This window comes from Vulpes lagopus, chromosome 3, assembly GCF_018345385.1.
Source record: "Vulpes lagopus strain Blue_001 chromosome 3, ASM1834538v1, whole genome shotgun sequence".
Lineage (NCBI taxonomy): Eukaryota > Metazoa > Chordata > Mammalia > Carnivora > Canidae > Vulpes > Vulpes lagopus.
This window is the reverse complement of record NC_054826.1, coordinates 51,947,054-51,972,684: the sequence shown is the minus strand read 5'-3', so window position 1 is coordinate 51,972,684 and position 25,631 is coordinate 51,947,054. Positions and strand designations below refer to the sequence as shown.

The following is a 25,631-nucleotide window of genomic DNA, read 5'->3' as shown; positions in this document are numbered from 1 at the left end:
TTTTGTGGCTTACCTTTTTATTTTCTTAAGATTTAAATTTTGATGAGGTCCATTTTTTTTTGTTTTATGTTTTTTTTCTTTCTAGGTCTTGTCCAAGAAATCTTGGACTACCTTAAGATTATAAAGATTTTCACTTATGTTTTCTTCTAGAATTTTTATAGTTTTAGCTTTTTTTTTTTTTTTTTTTAGATTTTATTTATTTGTTCATGAGAGACACAGAGAGAGGCAGAGCCAGGCAGAGGGAGAAGCAGGCTCCATGCAGGGAGCCCAACGTGGGACTTGATCCCGGGTCTCCAGGATCACACCTTGGGCTGAAGGTGGTGCTAAACCGCTGAGCCACTTGGCTGCCCAGTTTTAGCTTTTATATTTAGATGTGTGATTCATTTTGAGTTAGTTTCTATGTATAGTATGAGATAAGGGTTGAAGATAATTTTTTTTCATGGATATCTAGTTGTAGCACTATTTGTTGAAAAGCTTGTCCTTGTTGAAAATCCATTATGGATCTATTTCTGATTTTTCTGTTACATTTCATTAAACAAGCTTGTTGAGATTTTGATTGGGATTGTGTTGATTCTATAAATCAATTTGGGTAGAATTGATGTCTTATTTTCTGAATTAGTTTGGTATTAATTTTTTCTTTATTGTTTGATAGAATTCACCAGTGATGAATGTCAGATAGTTTTGGGATTTTCTTTAAGGAAAAGTTTTATAATAACAAATTTAATTTCCTTAATAGAGATAAGACTATTCAGACTTTGTGTTTCTTCTTGTGTCATTTTTCATAATTAGTGTAGTTTCAATAATTTTGTTTCAATAAAATCAATGTTTCAAACTTTTTGTTGTTCCTCAAAGTATCCTTTTGAGACATTTTTTTCCTAACCACCTGTGCCCATGAAATTTTAATACCACAGATAATGCTGTAGATCCCATTTATGTACTGATTGTGTATCTGTGTGTGTTTTGTTTTGTTGTTGTTTTTTTAAGTAGACTCCATGCTCAGTGTGGAGCCCTGTGCGGGGGGCTTGAGCTCATGACTCTGAGATTGAGACCTGAACTGAAATCCAGACTCAAACACAACCAACTAAGCCACCCAGGCACCCTTGTGTATCTTTCTTTTATACATAAAGAGAGTTATGATTTTTCTGACCTCCAAGAACCAATTTTTGTCCATTTGGAGATGAGGTCATCCCTTTTGAGAATGCATGATCCAAGTTGTCAGATTTGTTGATACATAATTGTCCACAGTATTCCCTTATTATTCTTTTTGTGACTGTAAAATCTGTAGTATATATCCCTTGTGTTATTCATGATATTGTTAATTTGTGTTTTCTCTTTTTTCCTAATCTAGTTAGATTTTTATAAATTTTATTTTTTTCATAGAACCAATTTTTTTGCTTCTTTAATTTTTTTCTTTTATATGGCATCTTCTTTTTGTTGATTTCTGTTCTTTAATTTTTTTCTTTTATATGGCATCTTTTTGTTGATTTCCGTTCTTCATATTTATTTCTCTTTGCTTTGGGTTAATTTCACTCTTCATTTTCTAGCTTCTTTAAGTGTGAAGCTTGCATCATTTTAAACTTTTTTTTTTTTTTTAAGATTTATTTGTTAGAGCAGGGGAAGAAGAGAGGGAGAGGGAGAGAATCTTAAGCAGACTGCATGCCAAGCTCAAGCTCAATGTAAAGCTCAGTCCCAGGCCCTGAGATCATGACCTGAGCTGAAATCAAGAGTTGGCTGCTCAACTGACTGAGCTACCCAGATGGCCCCTGAACTTTTTTCTTTTCTAATATGATCATGAAAACCTGTACATTTTTCTGAAATAACTGTGTCAGTTACATCCCACAGATTTTGATGTTTTCATTCTCTTTTCTTTCTTTTTTTTTTTTTTTTTTTAATTTATGATAGTCACAGAGAGAGAGAGAGAGAGAGAGGCAGAGACACAGGCGGAGGGAGAAGCAGGCTCCATGCACCGGGAGCCTGATGTGGGATTCGATCCCGGGTCTCCAGGATCGCGCCCTGGGCCAAAGGCAGGCGCCAAACCGCTGCGCCACCCAGGGATCCCCATGTTTTCATTCTCATTAAGGTCACTTCATATATAGTAGAGTCCTTTTTTTATATTTGGGATTCAGTTTTTTAGGATCCTCCATTCTTAACGATTTTATTTTACTTTAAAAAAATATTTAAGCTTTGTGCAGTGGCATTATTGCAGCCAATGAGGTTTATCCGAGGCGTGATTATTGCTAATTAAAAAAATGTTTAGGGCACCTGGGTGGGGCTCAGTGGTTGAGTGTCTGCCTTTGGCTTAGGTCGTGGTCCTGTATCCTGGGATCAAGTCCCATATCGGGCTCCCCATGGGGAGCCTGCTTCTCCCTGTCTGTGTCTCTGCCCGCACCCCCTCCCCCCCCACGTGTGTCTCTCATAAATAAAATCTTTTAAAAAATTTAATGTTTACTCAGTTGTGTAAGTCAAAGAGATACAAAAAGATATAGTTAAAAAAATGTCACTCTTTCCCTTAGCCTTTCTACCTTGTTCCCAACCCATCTGTATGTAACCACTTTGGATTAGATTCTAATTTATCCTTGTGTCGCTCTACAAACATAAACAGGTATATAAAATATTTTCTTACTTCTTCAATACACAAAAAAGTAGCATACTGTATATAACTCTTGTATACTTTTTTCTACTTAACATTATTTCTTTGAAGTTGTTCTATTCCTGGTCCATAGATAGTTTCTTTTTTTTTTTTTAAATTATATGTATGCATATCAGAGTTTATTCAGGAAGTGTCCTATGTTAGTCATTAAGTAGATTCCAGTGTTTTGCAAATTTAAACAGTGTTGCAATGAAAGATGTAATGCATATTTACATTTTTTTAAATTGGAAGTATAACACTAGAATGAATTGATAGGATTGGGAATGCTGGATCACATGTGTAGTTTGTTAGATATCAAAATCTCTCCATAAGTGTTACACAAAATGGTGATATTCTAATTCTGTCATTTGTTTTACATTTATTAGTTGGAATAATTCTTTATTTTTTTTTTATAAGTTTTGAACTTTTTTTTTTTTTAAGATTTTATTTATTCATGAGAGACAGAGAGCGAGAGAGGCAGAGACACAGGCAGAGGGAGAAGCAGGCTCCATGCAAGGAGCCTGACGCGGGACTCAATCCTGGGTCTCCAGGATCAGGTCCTGGGCCGAAGGCAGCACTAAACCACTGAGCCACCCGGGCTGTCCTGGAATAATTCTTTAAAGAGAAACTTCTCTTCACCTATTTGGTTCCCCTGTAATGTAAGCTTGTATTGGAAGAGTGGGATACAAGCTTGATTCTTTTTTATTTACCTGTTCATCCACCAAATACCATATGATTTCACTCATATGTGGAATTTAAGAAAGGAAACAAATGAACATGTGGAAATGGGGAAAAGAAAAAAAGGAGAGAAGGGAAAAAAGCCCTAAGAGACTCAACAATAGAGAACAAACTGAAGGTTGATGGAGGAAAGTGGGTAGGGGTTGAGCTGGATGGGTGATGGATATTATGGAGGGTACTTGTTATGATAAGCACTGGGTGTTGTATGTAAATGATCAATTGCTGAATTCTCCAGAAACTAATACTGCACTGTATGTTAATTACCTAAAATTTAAATTAAAAAAAAAACTTGAAAAAACAAAAAACAAAATAGTTGATCCACTAGCATTCTTAAACAGTGACCAGTTAGTTGTGTTTTTTTTTTTGTTTGTTTTGAAGATTTTATTTTTAAGTAATCTCTACACACAATGTGGGGCTTGAAGTCACAACCCCAAGATTAAGAGTTGCATATTCCACCAACTGAGCCCACCAGGCACCCCACAACGGTGGTTTATTTTAAGTGCCCTTTTGAATTCATAGATTTAAGCATATTTGATGTCTTAATACATTGCATTTATTATTATTATTGATATTCCAGTTTGCTCAATTTTTGGTTGGTTAGAACTTTTTAAGGTTGGCTACTAAGTTCTTTTGATACGACTAGTAGTGTCTGATAGATACTTTACTCACAACAGATATTCTGGCTCATCTTCTACATTTATTTCATGCTTCAGACTTGGAATCAGCTGTTGTACTTTTGTATCAGCCATGGTACCTTTCTCCAAGGTACCCCAGTTGCTTTTTTTTTTTTTTAAAGATATTTTTATTCATTTATGACAGACACAGAGAGGCAGAGACACAGGCAGAGGGAGAAGCAGGCTCCATGCAGGGAACCCGACGTGGGACTTGATCCCAGGTCTCCAGGATCACACCCTGGGCCGAAGGCGGCGCTAAACCACTGGGCCACCGGGGCTGCCCCCCAGTTGCTTTTAATGAGAAATAGTGTTTGTTTGGAAATCACATTCGGGACACTAGGGATGTTCTTTTCTGCTGGGCAAATCAAAGGATTCTGAAGAGTAAAATTCTTCTGGTTAAGTGTTGAGTACAAAGGGATGTGATATGTAGCAAAAAGCCCTGGAATGGGAGGCAGTTCCTTTATTCATTTATCATCAGGTATTTATTGAGTATCTGTCAGGTGCCAGGCACTCTTTTATACACTGGATATACAGCAGTGAACAAAACAGGCAAAAACTCTGCCTTTATGGGAGTTTATAATCTAGTTAACCCAGGATACTTACAGAAAGAACGGTTACTTATCTTGGCCAACACCTTACCTTTTGGGTCTTTCCTCATTTATAAGATTATAAAATTGTACTAAATGGTCTGTAGTGTTTTCACTTGAAAAGTTTAATAATTTGTTTCTTGCTTCTATGCATATTCAATGGTTGTGGTGTTCCTCTCCTCTCTTTTTCTTATCCTCTTACAGAAATGACAGAAGAGGAACAGTTTGCTCTGGCTCTCAAAATGAGTGAGCAGGAAGCTAGGGAGATGAACAGCCAGGAGGAGGAAGAAGAGGAACTCTTGAGGAAGGCCATTGCAGAAAGCCTAAATGTAAATATGCTATGTTGAAAAAGTTTGTGAGGATTGATTAGCAATATATATATTTTTTTACTTTTGCAATATTACAATTGCATTAGGAACTAGCTGTAGTAATTTGTAGGGTTTTCAACTAACAGATATTTCCCATAATAATTTTTAAAGTGCTTGTCAAATTGCTGGTGAACCCAATTTGAAGTGTTTTGTTAATTTCATATGAAAGAGTTTTCTTCCACCTCACAGATTTTCAGTACATGGTTTAAGAGAGCTATAGTAATTGGCAACTTCTGAAAAGAGTTATCAAGTCCCGAGCAACCAAAAGGGAGCAAGATAAGGTGTTTATCTCCCCTGTTCTGGTGGGGAGCAAAGGCAATGAGCAACTAGAGGTGGGTTTTGGAAAAAAGAATGAGCAGTTTAAAATTTTTTCAGATAATGTTAAATTGTGATTTGAAAATATGTGTAGTTGAAATTATCTTGAATGTAAAGGATATTTTCCAGTGTCAGGTCCTGAGCCATCCTTTATGTCATTCATGTCTCTGTATTAGAAAAGGATTTAGTATAGTGATCTAATATAGCATTTTGCGCATAGTAGGCATTTGGTACACATTGTGGAAGTCATTGAATTGAGCATCTATGTTTTGGAAAGGAGAATCTCGTAGGGGACAGTGGCCTCCCTGTTTTGTCCTTCCTGTGACCCTTCATGTATAGCTATCTTAATAATAAACCTGGTCTGGTGTGGGATCACTTGTTTCAGAGTTGCCGACCTTCTGATGCTTCTGCTACCAGATCTCGACCTCTGGCCACTGGACCATCTTCACAGTCCCACCAAGAGAAAACAACAGACTCTGGGACCACTGAAGGCATGTCTCCCTGTTCTGACTCCTTCCACTCATCAAGTATATCACAGGGATCTCATGATGAGAGTAGATATACAGAAATGCCCCACATCCCTTTGATGGTATTAAAGAGGTTAAATCTGAAAGTAGTTGAGATCTAACTAATATCCAGCATGCTTATATCTCCAAGGAAAAGTCAACATTTGGTTAAACACAAAGAAGAGCCTTTTACCCACATTATGTAATTCTTGGTAAGTGATAACTTACCAAGCCCTCTTAATAAAGAACAGTTTGTCCTTAGCCCTACTTTTTCTCAAATACCTACAGGCATATGGCAGCTGGTACCTCCATCACTGTTTAAAGGCTCACATATCAGTCAGGGAAACGAGGCTGAGGAAAGAGAGGAGCCTTGGGACCACACTGAAAACACTGAAGAGGAGCCGGTCTTTGGCAGCTCAGGAAGCTGGGATCAGTCAAGCCAGCCAGTGTTTGAGAATGAGAACGTTAAATGTTTTGACAGATGTACTGGCCACTTGGCTAAGCACACACAGTGTGAGAAGCCACAGGAAAGTACTGGGAGGGGTTGTGCTTTTCACAGAGCTGCCCAGGGTAGGGGGGACATGTCTAGGCACTGTCTGCCTACCCCAGGAGATACCAGAGGTCTCCAGGATGTTGGGGGCACTGTGCACTACTTCTGGGGTATTCCATTCTGCCCTGCTGGAGTAGACCCTAACCAATATACCAAGGTCATTCTCTGCCAGTTGGAGGTTTATCAAAAGAGCCTAAAAATGGCTCAGAGGCAGCTCTTTAAAAAAAAAGGGTTTGGGGAACCAGTGTTACCTAGACCTCCTTCTCTGATCCAGAATGAATGTGGCCAAGGAGATCAGGCTAGTGAAAAAAATGAAGGCATCTCAGAAGATATGGGAGATGAAGACAAAGAGGAGAGGCAGGAGTCTAGGGCATCTGTCTGGCACTCAAAAACCAAGGATTTCCAAGAAAGCCCAATTAAAAGCTTGAAAGAGAAACTTTTGTTGGAGGAAGAACCAACAACCAGTCATGGTCAGGTAAGGGTCAGTGATGCTGTGATTAAGGATGATTTATTCACAGTTTAAACAAGGATTATTATAGCTATTTGTTCTTTTTGTGGTCTTCTTTCTGATTTTTAAAGTAACACGTGCTCGCTATGGAAAATTAGGAAAGTACAGAAGAGTGTAAAGAAGAAAAATTATCTATAATCTCAGCACCAAGAGGCAATCATCATTATTTCTATGCATTTGAAAATATTTTTTCTTTTAAATTTTTCAACAAAATGAAGACTCTTCTGTATAAGCTGTTTCTTTTTCCCACTTAATAATTTGTTAGATCTTTTTAGATCTTTTCCTATTTATTAAGTATACTTGAAAACATTATTCTCTCACATGGATGTACCATAATTTATTTTTTTGCATTTAAAAAATTTTATTATTTCTACAAAGTTTTTGAGTAAGCAGGTAGTAATATTCATATGACCAAGAATTCAGAAAGATGTCAATGAAAAATCTGTCTCCTATCCCCTTTCTAAGCCAACCAGGTCCTTCCTTGGAGTCAGCTTGTATTATTGGTTTCTAATGTATCCTTCTGAACTATTTTATGTGTTACAAGCAAATGTGTGTACATCCTCTTTTCTTCGCTTTTTTTTTTTTTTACACAAACGGTAGCATGATCTACACGTTACTCTGTACGTTGCTTTTTTTCACTGAAATATTTCTGAGTTCATTTCATAACATACATACATAAAGAATTCCTTCCTTTTTTGGATATGTAATACATCATGTACGGATGAGTTTATTTTATCCAGTGCCCCTATTGGTGGACTTTTAGGTTTCTGATATTTTACTATTATAAATAGTATTACTATAAATAGTAATAAATAGTAATTATAGTAATAGTATTTATAATAATCAGAGTACTCATTACTCTTGTATGAAGATGTTTTATCCACATGGGAGATATTTGTACAATTTCTTGTAGATGTGATTGGTGGCTCAAAGGATATATGCATTTATAATTTTGTTAGCTATTGCTAAATTGCCTTCCATAGAGGTTGTATAAATTTACACTCACAACAGTGTGATGAGTACTAGCTTCCCCATACCCATACCAAATCAGTACTATCAGGACTTTCTGATCTTTGCCAAATCTGAGGAATGAAAAACACTCTCAATACAGTCTTAATTTGCACTTCTCTTATTGTGTGTGCAGTTGAAACCCATTATATTTCCTTCTCTCTCTGTTTAGGTCATATGGGCATTTTTCTTTCTTTCTTTTTTTTTAAAATACGTTTTTAAAAGGTTTTATGTATTTATTTGACCAAGGGAAAGGGAGGGAGAGAGCGCACAAGTAGGGGAAGAGGCAGAGGGAGAGGGAGAAGCAAACTCCCCGCTGAGCAGGGAGCCTGATACAGGGCTTGATCCCATGACTCCAGGATCATAACCTGAGCTGATAGCAAACAGTTAACCCCTGAGCCTAACCCAGGCACCCTGCATTTTACTTTTTCGACAGTCTTTTTCTTAGTGGTTTGTAGGTAACCTTTATATATTAGGGGAAGCGGCCCTTTTTATATGAAGAGTAGATAGGTTTCCAGTTTATTTTTTCCCCCGCATGATAGTATGTTTCTGTTTTGCTTGTAGAGGTTTTCTGTAACTTACCAAAAACAGTTCTGTTTGGGGAACATTTAGGTTGCCTTTTTAGTTTTTTTTCCCCCGACATATCTAGATTGTATTATATATCAAAGCTTATAATTTACTTTTCTCTGGGTATTATAAAAGCTATTCTATAATTACAAACTGTGTAAACTGTAAGTTTAAAGAGTATTCTATTTTATGACTTGCTGTTCTTTGTACTGGGCTCTGAGTTTTTGGGTTTGTTTTGCTGTTATTCTATTTTTTCCTCTTACGATAAGAGTGCAAGAAATGGTAGCTATGAGAAATGTTATAGCATAGAGAGCATGGATTTGGAGTTTGAATTTTGACTTTTGTGTATGTCTTTGAGCAAACCATTTAAAAAACCATTTAAAAAACCAAAAGCAAACCATTGAATCTCAGTTTTTACATCTGTAAAATGGGAATTGCAATTCATGTCTTAGAATAGTTTTAATGCTTAAAGTGAACTGTGTAAAATGTCTAGTATGATACTTAGGAGGTTACTCAATAAAGGGTAATTCTCTCTAAGGGATCAGAAGGCCATTCATTGAGGGTACCTATGGGAATCGTTCCTCAACAGCTTTATTCATCTACATTCTGGAAAAATTGCTTATATAGGAAGAAAAAGCATTTTTCTTATCAAATCTTCTGGTGACTTGCCTCTTTTCCAAAGGAAAGTTAGGTTGTGCTTTTGATAACATGTTTTGTTTGTTTGTTCTTTGTAACTCATAGATACTTCCCCTTAAGAGAATAAATTAACTCTAAAGAATGAACAGATATTTCTTATATTTGCTGACTGATTTATTGTCACATTGTTAGTTTAAAAATCCTGGGGGCCAGAGTTGTAGAGCATAGACTTGTGTCAAGTTCTGAGGTTTGAAAGCAGTGCCTTTGGAATAGTCTGCAAGTGTTCAGAACCTAATGGTATATTTGGTATTACTGATTGGTACTGTTTGGCCACAACCAATCAAATCAAGCTAGTTCAAATTAAAAGGGGACTTTATCATAGGGAAACAGGGTAATAATTCTAAATAGAAGGGTAACCAAGTACAGGGTCTAGAATATCATCTAATTTTTCTATATCTCATTGCTATATTGTATTTGCTTCATATTTCTCCCCTGCATATTGGCTTCCTTTGCTTTTCTTTCACAATGGTAGGTGGAAGATAACTGATCCTATAGCTCCCAGACTTAAATATAGGTTATAAGAGATTTATTCTCTCTCAATTCCAATTTCAAATTTCTGGGAAAGGACTTAACCTTGAGATTAGTAGCCTTCACCAGCTCAATTGACTTGTGTCCTAAAGTGGGGTCTTTGTCCAATTGTACAAAGGAGACCAGGCAGACAACCTAGTAAGTATCCAGTTTAGTCATTGTCATTAACATTAATTTTAGAAATCAGTTAGAACTATTGAAAAGTATTAAAAAGTTTAAAGTTGGAAGCATTCACAATCCTATTATATAGTGATATATTCTTTCATCTTTCTATATTATATCTTTGTATTTTTAAGTTAATATTATGTAAACATTTTCTTATGTTAAAATTATAGATTTCACTTTTAATGACTACACAATATTCTTATGAATTTATCATAATATTTTAACCCTTTTCCTATTTTAGATATTTTGATTGTGATAAACATCTTTTTTAAATAAAACTTTGTTTTATTTAAAATTGATGTCCTTAGGGGCACCTGACTGACTCAGTCGGTGGAATGTGTAACTCTTGATCCTCAGGGTTGTGAGTTCAGGCCCCATGTTGGGTATAGAGATTACTTAAAAATGAAATCTTAAAAAAAATAATAAAATTAGTGTTCTTAGAGATAGGGAACAAGAAAAATTCTCGTTAAAGAGCTTTGAACATAAAAAAAAAAAGACTTGCTATTTATTGCCAAATTGCATTTTGAAAAGGTTGCTCAGATGTGTACTCCTTCTTTAGCAATGTATGAGAATGCCTAATTTGTTGCAGTCTTGCCAACACAGAATAATATCTTTAAAAAAAAAAAACAAACTTACTAATTTTATAGGCAAATATCGAAAGTCTGCAGTTGTAATTTCACCACTTATCTTGGTCTTTTGCTTTCAGAAACTGTGGGTAGAAAGAATTTATGTGTTTATTAAACATTTTCTATTGATTATGACTGCTGGAGCTGCCCTTATGTGAGACTCCTTGGATGATAGAGATAGCAAAAGGTTCCCAGAGCTAGGGACTTAGAAAAACATTTACTTTGGGGCAAATTATTTTTAGTATATACGAAGGTTATAAAAGCTTTAAAATCAGATAACTAGTTTCTTGCATCTCGGAAACAATAGAGAGGTTGTTAATGAAGATGAAGAGGTCATCTTGATGGCCGTATAGCAGGGAAGTGAGTAGAAGTATATTGATGTGGTCACTACTCTTCAGGGTCTGATCCTCAATTTTTCAGTCCAGATACTGGAATTTGTTTTACAGAATGGTTAGAGTGTATTGGGGGAGGAGGGGCGGGTGGTGAGAACGGTCTTTGACTAGTCAAACTTCAAGCTGATATATACACCAAATAACAGTTGGTTAATTTGTAATGGAAGAGAGACATTTTTGGGGACCAGAACATTCAGGTCCACCATCTACTACTGTACCTCTTTCTAGGATGAAGGTACCTAAAGGCCTGAAAATAGTAACCAGAAAATGATAGTATTAAGGGATGATTTAACTAGTTTATGGAAAGACCAGTAAGCTACTAGTACCTGATAATAGAGGATATTTCTCTGGTGACCAGATGATGTGTCTGTTTATTTTTTACTTCCCAGAACTGCTTGATTCTGAATCTTTGGATTTTTCTTTTTTTAGATTCTGTACAGACTATCATAACCTTTTCATTAACATGTTATTTCTTTAGGCAGAATGAGGTGTCTTGATTAGGCCATAGCTTCCTTAGTTAAAGTTATATTCGTATCATGCTTCCTTGTTCACCTTGATTAGATTTGGGGATTCTAACCGAATTTTGTTTCCTTGTTTTGGCTACGTTATTTTTATATCCTGGAAGAACCTCACTTTACCCCTATGTTCAGATTGCTGTCATTGAGGTGTAAGTTTAGAAATTAAAAATGATTTATTGAGATGAAGACATTATTGAGATTCTGTGTTGAAATGGTTGTAAGAAGATTATTTGATTAAACATAACAGTAGTGATTAGATCATGGATTTTGGAGTCAGATCCCAGCTCCACTTTTGATCAGCTCTTTAATTTTGGGCAAATTATTTAACCTGTCAAAGTTTCACTTTACTCATTTCCAAAAAAACTTAATAGTTACTGCCTCAAGAAGGTTTTGTGAGGATTAGAGGAAATAATGCATTGTAAAGTGATTTGCATAATAGGCTTGGCACTTAATAGGTATACAAAAAAAATAAATAAAAAAAAATAAAAAAAAATAGGTATACAGTAATGTAAGAAAATAACACTAAGAAAGGTAAAGATATGCTTTAGCCTAAGGTAGAGATGAAGGTATCTTATAATTCACTATTGCCTTGACTGCTTCTGAAGCCAGTTTAGTCAAGTATAGTCATTCTAAGATGGTAAAAATCTATTAAATGGACACTAGGTGTCAGTATCTACTTTTTTTTTAATGTTTCAGTAATGAAATTGTTTTGTCACCACTGAGTTCAAATAGGTGATGTATTTATTGCTGTTGTATTTTAGTCCTTCTGACAGTCTTGTTCATCCCTCATTTTTTATAATGACTACATTCCTGATCATTGTACAGCTTTATCTTCCCATTGAAGGTGCATCTCAGCTATTTGTTTTTTATAGTATATTTTATCATTTGCCTAAGTAGTAAAGAGGTACTTGTTTAGGTTATTTTTATCCCATTAGGAGACCCTGAAAACTTCAGCCAGTAGCTTTATATTTATTGGAAGAAGCCTCATAGCTCAGGCACTCCTTCAGAAGTTTCTCTAAGGCAACAGTAACTGCTCTTCTGTTCTCTTCTGTGCACCTACATTTAATGAGTTGCCATTTGCACCAACTACTATGAATCATAGAAAATAATCTTTTAAAAATTTTATATTTATGGGATCCCTGGGTGGCGCAGCGGTTTGGCGCCTGCCTTTGGCCCAGGGCGCGATCCTGGAGACCCGGGATCGAATCCCACATCGGGCTCCCGGTGCATGGAGCCTGCTTCTCCCTCTGCCTGTGCCTCTGCCTCTCTCTCTCTCTCTCTGTGACTATCATAAATAAATAAAAATTTTAAAAAATCAAATAAAAATTTTATATTTATTAAAAGATATCTCATAGCCAGATACTAAAACCATAGTGGTAGATTTGTAGCAAAAGGAATCTTTATAACCTTCCCTTTGGGATGTTCTGTATTATGGCTTGGTTGTACTAAGAGAGACTTCTTTCACAGACTGCATATTTCCCAATCAAATATTTCCATTGAAAATTGAGCTTTTCTTTATATTTCCTCCTTCCACAACAAAACTTTATTGCATTTTTGAAATCATAATTAATTTGACTAATTAATATTTATATGTCTTGCATTTAATAGAGTATATCACATATATTGTCTTTAAAAATTCTCACAATAAAAGTCTGTGAGGCAGTCATTAATAACTTTTAAGATGAGGAAACAGATTTGAGATGTGACACCCTAGATTACAGAGTTAATGGATGATCTACCTGTGATATAAATCTCAGTCTCCTGACTCCACAGAAGATGCTCTTTTTTACTGAAACTTACTTAAAATGTTTTTTTTTAATATATTTTTTTAAATTTTTATTTATTTATGATAGTCACAGAGAGAGAGAGAGAGGCAGAGACACAGGCAGAGGGAGAAGCAGGCTCCATGCACCGGGAGCCTGACGTGGGATTCGATCCCGGGTCTCCAGGATCGCACCCTGGGCCAAAGGCAGGCGCCAAACCGCTGCGCCACCCAGGGATCCCCTAAAATGTTTTATTCTTATTGCTAATTGCTGAGTGATGATGTTGAGCAATTAATTTTTTTTTAAAGAGGAGAAACCAGTTCATCTGTGCCTGTATATTTAGGATGTTATATTTCCTTGCAGTCTTCCCAAGGGCTGTTTGTTGAAGAAACTTCTGAAGAAGGAAACTCTGTACCTGCCTCACAAAGGTAAGATCATAAGTTGTTATGTCAGAATTCTCTAATGGTGCCAGAGTAAGAGAGATGAACCACATGAGTGACACTGTACAGGGACAGCTTGTTAGGGATCTTTTCGCTCCTATATAAGCACAGACTAAGAAAAACCATTATCTTCCAGTTCTCAAATATGTATCTCATAGAAGCCTGGAATATTAGAGTGGTATAGATTAACCATCTTGGCACATATCCCATTTATACCATTCCTTTTTTTTTTTTAAGAAAAGATTTTATTTATTTATTTTTTTATTTTTTATTTTTTTATTTTTTAAAGATTTTATTTATTCATGAGAGACACAGAGAAGGAGAGAGAGAGAGGCAGAGACACAGGCAGAGGGAGAAGTAGGCTCCATGCAGGGAGCCCGATGTTGGACTCGATCCAGGGTCTCCAGGATTACGCCCTGGGCTGAAGGCAGCGCTAAACCACTGACCCACCCAGCTACCCAAGATTTCATTTATTTATTTGACAGAGCACACAAGTGGTGGGTGAGGGACAAAGGCAGAGGGAGAAGCAGGCTTCTTGCTGAGCAGGGAGCCTGTGGTGGGGCTCGGTTCCAGGACCCATAGATCATGACCTGAGCTGAAGGCAGACGCTTAAACCAACTGAGCCACCCAGGTGCCCCACATTTGTACCATTCCTGAAAGTTTATATCTTGCTACTCTTTTTTTTTTTTTAAAGATTTTATTTATTTATTCATGATAGAGAGAGAGAGAGAGGCAGAGACACAGGCAGAGAGCGATACAGGCTCCATGCAGGGAGCCCCATGCGGGACTCGATCCCGGGACTCCAGGATTGTGCCCTGGGCCAAAGGCAGGTGCCAAACCGCTGAGTCACCCAGGGATCCCCTATCTTGCTACTCTTAACCTAGCTTTTTTTTTTTTTTAAGATTTTATTTATTTATTCATGAGAGATAGAGAGGCAGAGACACAGGCAGAGGGAGAAGCAGGCTCCATGCAGGGAGCCCGATGTGGGACTCGATCCCAGGCCTCCAGGATCATGCCCTGGGCTGAAGGCGGTGCTAAACCGCTGAGCCACCCGGGCTGCCCCTTAACCTAGCTTTCTAGGCCAATCTGAAGGCTCTAGACTAATTTCTTTACAGTTCTTCTAGTTTTCCTGTCCCCTTTCTTTATTCCCTCTGCTTATGCATATTTTATCTTCATGTCCAAATTGTATATACCTTTTTTTTTTTAATCTTTATTTATTTTTTAAATCTACGATAGTCACAGAGAGAGAGAGAGAGAGAGGCAGAGACACAGGCAGAGGGAGAAGCAGGCTCCATGCACCGGGAGCCCGACGTGGGATTCAGTCCCGGGTCTCCAGGATCGTGCCTTAAGCCAAAGGCAGGCGCCAAACCGCTGTGCCACCCAGGGATCCCTGTATATACCTTTTAAATCTACTCTTAAGACTTGTATTTTTTATTATTCATACTATCCAAAAAGGTCACAAAGAACATGGGTCACCCTCACTCCCTGTCCTATGCCACTTTTAATCTGATTGTATCTCATTTTTTCCTTAAATTGTATTTGCATTACCTCCTCAATTATTCTTGCTCATTGATTGATGAGGTTACCTTCTTAAGTCTTCTCACTTAATAATATGTTGTGGTTGATTGATTACAAACTGCACTGTCAGCTGCATCAGGTTTTCAGTTAATTTTCCCTTTTATCTGGTAGTTGACCTTTGGAGATTACTTAAGAGCTTAATTTTGTGTTGAGTGACCTCCACCTCTTCTACGGAAGTTGAGGTCCAATTACCACTTGCAGTAGTTTGGTGGTGCTCCTTAGGCTTTTGGTTAAGTTAATAGTACTAGATGTTTCTTCCTGAGTTGAAGAATATGGTTTTGGTTTGATTCTCCTGCCGTTAAATGATTTTGGAAGTGGTTTTAACTGGAGTAGGCCTTTTGCTTCCTCCAGACCCCTCTGCTTTGTTGTGGTGAGCCTTGTGCAGAGCAGATGTAAGTTTTAATAAATGATTATATGCTTTGTCACCAGGAGAGAGTTGGAATTGCAGGCAATGTGGTTTGACTTCAAATTGATTAGCCCATTTTATAAATGTCAGCAAATTGTTTTGTGATGGACCCTTTGAATAGAGCCCTAATGTTACATGCATTGTAAACTGGGTCTGGCTTGGATTTACAACAAATGTTATGAGATGTTTTATTTAGAGAAATCACTTGTGGTTTCCTATTAGGATTTAGTTATTTATCATGAATCGGTAATGGTTAGTCTCTCTTCTCTGTGGTTCTTGGTTGATATGAGGTTTTATGTTTTTAAGCATCCTCTTGCATATTTGATCAAACTCTAGTCATAAAGCTCTGTGAAGCATGAGGGTGGGTAGCTTAGATGCTCAGATCTCTCAGCCATGTGTTCCTGTGTTAGGAAGAGATTGTACTCCATGAACAGGCAGGGTAAACTAGAAGATTGGCTGATGGAAGCGATTCATAATTATGTTACTCTCAGAAGAGATATTTAACTTGTATGGGCAAGTTTTGCTCTAGGGCAGTTTGGAATTGTATCTTTTTGTTGTTTGGAAAGCCACATCTTGAGATAAAGAGGAAATTTAACTGCAAGGTAAGAGAAAACCCAGTGCACTGTCAAGAGAATCTCCATATCTTCTGAGTTTACAAATCTCTAACCTTTAGAAGGCTGAGATGGAGGCTATAAAACACTCCTTTTTTTTTTCCCCCTAAAGATTTATTTATTTGAGAGAGGGAAAGTGAGCATATGTGAGCAGTTGGGCGGGGAGAGGGGCAGAGGGAAAGAATCTTCAAGCAGAGACTCCTTGCTGAGCAGGGAACCCAATGTGGGGGCTCCGTCCCACAACCCATGAGAACAGTGACTTGAGCAGAAACCAAGAGGCAGAGGCCTAACTTACGGAGCCATTTGGCTCCCTCCTGTTGACATTCTTATATGGGAGTGGAGTTTTTATCTTCTAGGGTATTCACAGATAGTCCTTACCCTTCAACTTTTCTTTGTAAAGACTCCAAAAAGAGGTTCTTTTGGTTTAGTGATTTTACTGGAACCAAAACTGTAAGCGTATTTATTTTCCCGATTTCTGGCCTGGAGTTTTTCACTACCGATTCCTTGCTTCCCTGTTGTGTTTTTGTGGTATTGGACAGCAGGTATTGCATTACCTATGGCCTTGTAAATGACTCACCATTGCTTTTGGCCTGTGTTCTGATTTATTTTACTGGGATTCACTTGGGGTTTGGTTCTTTTTCAGCATTGCTGCTTTGACCAGTAAGAGAAGCTCAGTCCTTATGCCAGAGAGTTCTGCAGAGGAAATCACTGTGTGTCCTGGTAAGCACCCCACTGATCTTACTGAGTTTCTGATCCCTAGCTATCTGCCTTATTAATTTTTCTGGTTTTTCCAACCTATTCTCAGGAGGTTTATATATGATTGATGTATATGTGTGTATCTCCTCCACATATATACATGTACACGTACATATATATACACAGTTTTTAAATGGCCATTGGCTCTGATTCTCAATCTTTTCTCAGAGATATTTTAGTTTGAAATAAATATGCTCTTTGTCTCCTTGTTTGCTTATTACCAGCCTCGTTAGAGATGGTAGCAAAGCATCAGGAATAGCACTTAACTGTACATTCAGAGGGAAGAGGACTCTATATTTTGGCTTATGGGTTCTCCAAATTGGCCTGTCTTCAAATCTGCCTGTCATTAAGCAGATTTTTCTGAGAGCCTTTTACTAGTTTTACATTGCCATTCACTCTTTGTAGCAGAGGGAGTCCAGAAATTGAATTTTGTACACAGTTCTGTTGTTGACTTATTTTTAATCTCAGGTAAGACATTTAACCTGATTATTATACTTTGCTTTTTGTTAATTGTAGAGATGAAAAGACATGTATACCTTAGTATGGGTATCAGAGATGTTCATTTAGAGCTGCACATGAATAGATTTTGACATACAAAATAATTTGTTTTAATTACACCAAACTTTTTTATTAAAAATTTTTTTTTGCTAATGATATTTTATGTATTATTTATGGATTTATTTATTTGAGGGGGAAAGGAGCAGAGGGAAAGAATCTCAAGCAGATTCCCCCACTGAATGTGGAGCCCAGTGCAGGGACGTGGGGCTTGCCCTGGTGCTTGACATGGTACTTGACTCTTAGAGTTCAATCCCACAACCCAGGCTGAGATCAGGAGTTGATGCTTAACCTGCTGAGCCACCCTGGTACTCCTGAGTTGCTGGTGCTCCTATTTTTAATAGAACTATTGCTGATACTCAATGTTACCTTAATTTCAGGTATACAGCACAGTGATTTGACATATGTTATGCTATGTTCACCACAAGCATAGCTACCATTTATCATTCTACAAGGCTTTGACAGTACTGTAGACTGTATTTCCTCTGCTCTACCTTTTATCTTTGTGATTTACTCATTCCATAACTGGAAGCCTGTATTTTCCACTCCTCTTCACCCATTTTGCCCATCCCCTCCACCTTGATACACAAAATAATTTTCTTTTTTAAAAAGATTTTATATATATATTTATTTGAGAGAGAGCATGAGGGGGAGGAGCAGAGGGAGAGGGAGAGGCAAATTCCACACTGAGTGGAGAGCCTGATGCGGGGCTCAGTCTCACAACCCTGAGATCATGACCTGAGCCCAAATCAGACTCTTAACCAACTGAGCCACCCAAGAGCCCCACACAAAATAATTTTATTTTTTTAAAGAGTTTATTTATTTGAGAGAGAGTGTACTAGCAGTGGGGAGGAGGGGCAGAGAAGGGGAGAGGCTGTTCACTGAGCAATGCTCAATGCTGGAGTAGGTCCTAGGACCCTGAGATCTTGACCTGAGCTGAAGGCATGCTTAATAGACTGAGCCACCCAGGTGCCCCACACAAAATAATTTTAAATGAACTAAGATACATTATCTAAGTCTTGAGTTGAATCATTACATAATATGAAGAATTATTTTGTGATTTTTTAAAAAAGATTTTATTTATTTATTCATAAGAGACACAGAGGGAGAGAGACAGAGACATAGGCAGAAGAGGTTCCATGCAGGGAGCCCGATGTGGGACTCGATCCTTGAATTCCAGGATCATGCCCTGAGCCAAAGGAAGATGTTCAACCACTGAGCCACCCAGACGTCCCTATTTTGTGATTTAAGCCACTACTTTTTAAGGAATTAGTTTTAGCTTATATTTTCTTTTTTTGCTTTCCTTAAAAGTGGGGTCCATTATATGTATCAGTAACCTCATTCATATGAAATTGAGGGGCTCCTGTCAATGTTTAAACTCTTTAGGCAGTAAGTGTTGAACACATGCTACCATAAGTCATGCCTAATTTTTCCTTAAGTCTCATATAACCTGTCAGGGTGAGAAAGACACAGAGTTTTCTTATTTTGATTTCTTTCAACTTTTTTCTATGGAGACTTAATAAACTTAGTGTACACATTCTAGGAAAGACCTATAAACATTTATAAACATTTGGCAGCATCATAAAGGCCTTTCTTTACTTATTTTTAAGTTTAATTATGTTGCTTTTTATTGAAAGTGATTTCTTAATTCATATAAAATGTATTTGGATTACTGCCTAATGATACTAAGAGACTCCACTACCAAGTGCTCTGATTTTAGCAGGAGCACTCAAGAATGCCGTGCTATCTGTGAAAAGAAAATTTTGTCCCCATCTTGGATTGTGACTTATGCCATCTTGTTAGGAAGTCACTCAGTCTGTTTGGGATGATGGCCTGTGATGTTGCCCAGGGATCTTGCAAGGAGGAACCTGTAAATACAATAATTTTGAAAGTCCTAGTTAATGAGAGGGGGAAAAAGCAGACCCTTCAGGACTAAGGTTAGATAACTTTTATGATCATAACTTGCTGTCATTAGCTTGCTTATTAAGTCCCAACTGTTTGCTGACAAAAACCACTTCTAAATGAGATTGTAAAAGATCTCTGTAACATTACTATTCCTTTTGCTAAAAAATATAACTACTTTTCCATGGAGCCAGACTCTTGAATCTCTTTGTAAATATATACTATATAATTTAGAAAATCTAAATTTTCCAGAAAATTTGAGTTCTCTGTGTGTTCTAAATGGGTGAAATGCAGATCGAATGTAGTAGTCCATCTATTTTGTCTTACATTTCTGAAAGTTCCAGGGTATCTGATACTCAAAATTATAACATCTTTTTAGAGTTACTTTGTTGAAGAAGGAGGATTATAGCCTTATGCCCACATTGTGTGTGCTCCTAGCACTGTTTTGTGGTTTTTTCTTTTTTTAAGATTTTGTTTATGTGTGTGAGAGAGAGCATGAGCAGAGGGAGCTCAGCGTGGAGCTCTATCCCAGGACACCAAGATCATGACCTGAGCCAAAGGCAGACACTTAACTGACTGAGCCACCCAGGTGCCTGCATTGTTTATTCCTAAGGAGCTAACTCTCTCTTTTCTTCATAGTTAACTATTTCAACTATTCACAGAAAACTTAAAGACTTTTTATTATTGTAGTAGTGCAAACAACAAGTGGCTCTTATTTTCTAACAGACCAAATGTCTTTTTTGGTAATAGCTCTCAGGGATACTTGACAAAGAAGGTTTTTTTTTTTTATTGGTTTTATTAAATGATTCATGAATTGGGGAGCATCTTATGTAGCAAGTAGAGGGGGATTCCTGAGAAAGAAGACTCTGAAGTTTATGCACTGTAAGCCTTTTTCCACCAGAGTGGTAGAATCTGTGTGTGTGCATGTGTGTATTCATTTTTCAAAAAAATTATAAAATATTAAAATAGAATTAACAGTAGAAATGTATTTAATCTCTCTTTGATGTTGAGAAGATAACTCAGTATCTTCTAGGTACTTTATTTGCCCAACATAGGCCATTCATTGTATTTGTGAAGTGCAGAAGTATCAGATATATGGTGTGTACAGTGTAGATAAGAGAGAACTTATTGGATTTATATTCCTAGTTTCTTTTCCAGATTAGTTGTCCTTTTTTGACATAGTTATTGTCCTTTTTTTTTTTTTTAAGATTTATTTATTCTAGAGAGAAAGTGAGCATGAGTGGGAGAGGCAGAGGGAGAAGGAGAGAGAATCACAGCAGACTCTGCTTGTGGGACTTGATCCCATGACCCTGAGGTCATAATCTGAGCTGAAACAAAGAGTTGGTGTCTTAACTGACTACACCATCCAGACATCCCTGTTGGTTTGTTATATTAAGTGATAGGTATTTAGACCAGAAGTTGGCAGACTTTTTCTATAAAAGACTATGTAGATATATTAGGTTTTGTGAACTAAACCACTCAACTCTGCCGTTGAAACTATTCAGCACTGCCTTTTAGCACAAAGCAACCATAGAATAAAGAGAAAAACAAGTTTGACTATGTTCTAATAAAACTTTATTTACAAAACAAATGAGCTATACTTTGCTGACTCCTAATTAGACTATGAGGGACACCATCTTACATCTCCACATTGCTTGTAGCCTGTATGGTGCCTGGAATTTGTTCATAAATATTTGTTGAGTTCATGTTGAATGAATAGATGCAGCCTAAAGAATATATTAAAGAAAGGTATATCTTTGTCTAGGATGTATTTTCTATTATTCTGGTTTTTTGTCTTCTCTAATCATCCCTTTAACTTTGGAACTCACATTGGCATGTTTTTGTTTTCTGTCAAAATAAATATACTTTAAAACCAGAACTATGCGGAAAAGAAGCCTAATGGATTAACTGATGAATGGATAAACAAATTGTGGTATGTCCATACAGTGGAATGCTATTTCTCAGCAGTGAAAAGGAATGAACTACTGACATGTAACAACAGGGTTGCTTTTCAAACACATTATACTAAGTGAAAGAAGTCAGACATAAAAGATGGCACACTATATATATGATTTCATTTATGTGACATTTTAGAAAAGAGAACATAATATAGATTGGTTATTGCAAGGTGCCAGGCATTGGGGAACTGCAGAGGGGTACGTAAGAATTTTTGGGGGGTGCTTAGAAATGTTTTGTATCTCTTTTTTTTTTTTTAAGAGTGGAAGAGGGGATTGGGAGGAGGGACAGAGGGAGATGGAGAGAGAGAATCTTAAAAGCAGGCTCCACGCCCAGCATTAAGCCTGATGCAGTGCTTGATCTCAGGACCCTGGGATCACAACCTGAGCTGAAATCAGGAGTCAGTCGGTTAAGTGACTGAGCCACCCAGACACCCTATAGATGCTATCATTTATACCATACAATCACCACAGTCAAGATATGAAACATTTTTGGGGCCCTGAGATGGTGTAGTTGGTTAAACATTGAGTTTTGATTTCAACTCAGATCATTATCTCTGGGTTATGAGATCGAGCCCTGGGTTGGGCTCACTGATCACTAGGGAGTCTGCTTGAGATTATTTCTCTCCCTCTCTGTGTGCCCCTATATCCCACTCTCTCTATCTTCTTTCTCTCTGAAATAAATCTTTAAAAAAATACCATATATAAATTATATACGTTTGCCCAAACTCATCAAACTATGTACTGAAAATTGGGTGAATTCTGTAGTATATAAATTATGCCTCACTAAAGCTTTAAGAAGAAACAAACTAGATCTGTATTTTTTTTTTTTTAGATCTGTATTACCACTGTAGTATTAATATTAAACACTAAGCTTTAGGAGAAACAAGTGTTTTGTTTTGTTTTTTTTTAAACTATGAAAATACAAAATGAAACTTAATGACTTTTTAACCTTTTAAATTACAGAGACACAGCTAAGTTCTGAAACGTTTGACCTTGAAAGAGAAGTCTCTCCAAGTAGCAGAGAGATCCTGGATGAAGTAAGAATAATAATGGCAGATAAGGAGGTAAATATTCTCTATAGTTTTTCTTAGTGTTTTCTTTCTGCTGATAATCCTCTCTCTGATGCAACATTGACCTTGGCTGAAAAGATTTAGGTGACAGAAGGTTGTAGTTTTGGGGACACTTATGTCAGAGAGGGATTCTTACAGTTAAGTTCAGTTCAGCACTGTTTCTAAAAATAGGAGTAGTTACCATTTCTTGATTCTTACTGTGCTTTATTATTTCTGTTATGGATTAGGGAAACAGAGGCTTAGGTTGTTTGAGTCATTCATTCATATTCAAAATGCTAATAATGGTAGTACTAGAATTTGAACATGGATTTATCTCTGAAGTCTGGGATATTTTCTATTATATTACTGATAAGTAACAGAAATGAACAATTTTGGAGAAAGTCACTATATTTATATTATACAAACTTTCAGCCCTAATTTCTACATATGATCAGAAATGCGAAGTTAAGATAGTAGCATGAAAAAATAAGCAGATTTTTATTTGCTGTATTACCTTTCCTAACAACATATAGAGGTGGTTGATACAAGTTCATACTTCTGATTACGATTTTCAATGTATATTTATCATATTGAGTCTGAAAAAACAGTTTACTAAGAATTTTATAAAAGAATTCAGACTCTTTAAAATTAGTTGTTCTGAAAAGCAGCTTGAGAATTTAACAAATTTTTCTATGGAAATAAATATTGGTATGCCATCTTACCCAGAGCACTTAAAAATAAAGTCTTAATTCTCTTATTTTTATACTCTAGGTTTTTTTAAAACAGTTTTTAAAATAGAAGGTAGATCCCTTTCCTAGTCTCTGCATTGCAGGTAACTGGGTAGAAATTCTGGTTTCATGAATCATGCATGCTGCATAGTTCCCTGGAACCTGATCTGTCACCACTGACAGACCAAGAGTCCCTGATGCCAGTGGTGGTAAGGAAGATGGTGACACTCTCTGCAACAGTGATTGAGGACAGATTCTGCTAGATAATGTCAAAATGATTTCCCAAGGTGGGACCAAAGCCTTCTAAATGGGGATGGGGAACAGAGTGTTATTAACATAGTCATCTTAACTACAGAAGAAGCCCTACAAGCTTTGCGTAGTGGCAGTATTATAGCCAATGAGGTTTATCTGAGATGCGATTATTGCTAATAGAAGAAGCCCTACAATCCTTTTGTTAATCAAGGCTGATTTCTTACCCATCTATGATTGCAAAGGAGACGGTTCTTTGGGGCAAAGAGCATGAACCCTATTTAGAATTTATAGTGTATATGTCTGCACCACTACACATCACATGGATGGAATTGTATGGCCCTTTTCACATTGAATGTCCTCTTTTCAGTATTACTGTTTGCTTGTATCTGTGGATATCTGTAAATAGTCTTAGAGTTCTGTTTCCATTAAAAGATGATAGAGATACTGAAGTTTTTAAGTCATTGAGTAATCACTTTCTAGCTACAAGTCACTTATTAGAAAGGTAGAATCTGAACATTTTACAACACAAAGATTGTATCATAATGGGTGTTGACTCTTGATCTTGGAATCTATGTATAAGCTCATTTGTCCTAAAGTTTCTTATTTATTGGAAGGTGATATAGTGTAGTGCAAGGACCTTGAGCATTGGAATTAGAAGAATCCCAACCCCATCACTTAATTTTATGACCTTGGGCAAATTGTTTTATTCACTTCATATATTTGACACATATTATAGTTTGTATACTGTGTACCAGTTGTTCATTTTAGACTCTTGAGGCACGAAGATCAACAACAACAAAAAAGTTCCTGCCCTCAAAAGTTCCTGGTACGGGAGGAGACAGACACATAGAAAATTATAATGACAAGTAAAATGATAGAGAAATGCCTGGGGCATTAAGGGAGTGTAGAAGAGGAATGCTTTTCTGAATTTCAGTTTTTCATATGTAAAATGGAGATAAAAAATAACTTATTTAATGGATTGATTTGAAGATTAAATTAGATAAAGAATATGAAACACATAGAGATTTGGCACAAGTAGAAGTATGCATGTGGAACCAGTTATTATTTTACTGCTTTATAATGTATTGTGGCTGCTCAATGATATTAGCTTACTAATGACAGAGAATGTTCAACAGTATTTGAATTATTTAGAATAGCATGGCAGAACTATAATCCTTCTTGATTTGATATCCTGCAGTGGTCCGGTTCCTTTGGAAATAATATTTTCTGAATATCTTGCCTGAGATAATCCCTTGGTTAGAGATCTTCTTTTCCAGAAAAGTTAATAGAAGTTATTCAGAATCAAACAGTTGGTTTAGTCAGTTGGTTAAATAAACTGTTTGAGCCCTAAGGAAAGAGAGGAAAGATCTAAAGAGCTTTCTAATCTACACATAAACTGACTGGGGGAGGAACAGAGGGCTGGTGATTGGTAGGGCATACTTTTATTTTCAGCTGGTTCATTTCTTGAGGTGAGGTTTCTTTTGAGGCCAGAAGGTAAGGACTAACTGTTAAGAGATCAGGATTCAGTGTCCCAAGTACCTCTTTTGAGAAATGACTATATAGTATTTTAAAAGAAGTAGAATCAGCTCTTCAGAGACTGAATCCATGACTTCACGGTTCTAATAAAAGCTGCTTCGCTTATATTTTTTCCTCTTGTACCAGAACCTCTATTGTAGTTAATATTTAAATAGAACTTTTAAATGGTGCTAAAAAAAATATTAACTTTATATAAAAATTTTCAGAAACCTCTGGGTTTTCTGTGAATGTAATTGGAAATGGTCTTGTATTCACAATAAGACAATAATAGACTACTCTCTCTTTAATACGTTAAAAGTGAAGGCACGTTCTGTGCATTTTGTAGAGCTGGTGATGAATACAAAGGAATATAGTGCTGGGTGTGAGCATCAGTGACATTCATGTCATATAACGTTTCTGTGCTTAGTGAACTCTAGAATGCCAAGTAACTGCTCAATTGCCATTAACTTTCAGTAACTCAAGACTACTTGCAAATTTTAGGATATATTAATTTTTCTCCCCTCTGTTCAAATGGCTTTGTATGCACAAGACAACTTTTCTTTGTAAGATTTATGAACAGAGGAACCTGGGTTTGTGGGAAGCTGAGTGACTAAACTTGGAATAAGTAACACCTAGAACTTCCAGACACATTTGGCTTTCTCCACCTTCTAGAGAAGAAGAATAGAACCAGATAATATCCCATTATCTGTCAGGGTCAGCAACAAAGTAGAGGGATGCTTTTT

At 36.7% G+C, this 25,631-nt stretch overlaps 1 protein-coding gene and 1 pseudogene across 3 annotated transcripts in view; both read left to right on the top strand.

Annotated features, from left to right (window-relative positions):
- The window catches only part of UIMC1 (ubiquitin interaction motif containing 1), a 120,490-nt gene that overhangs the window by 59,809 nt on the left and 35,050 nt on the right, over positions 1 to 25,631 (top strand). For all 3 annotated transcript variants that reach the window (XM_041747700.1, XM_041747701.1, XM_041747702.1), the window contains 6 exons: positions 4,833 to 4,957; positions 5,697 to 5,802; positions 6,106 to 6,842; positions 13,502 to 13,566; positions 16,817 to 16,893; positions 22,308 to 22,408. In XM_041747700.1, coding sequence (XP_041603634.1) covers positions 4,833 to 4,957; positions 5,697 to 5,802; positions 6,106 to 6,842; positions 13,502 to 13,566; positions 16,817 to 16,893; positions 22,308 to 22,408 — 1,211 coding nt within the window. The remainder of the gene's footprint in view (positions 1 to 4,832; positions 4,958 to 5,696; positions 5,803 to 6,105; positions 6,843 to 13,501; positions 13,567 to 16,816; positions 16,894 to 22,307; positions 22,409 to 25,631) is intronic.
- LOC121488595 lies at positions 2,181 to 2,307 on the top strand (annotated as a pseudogene).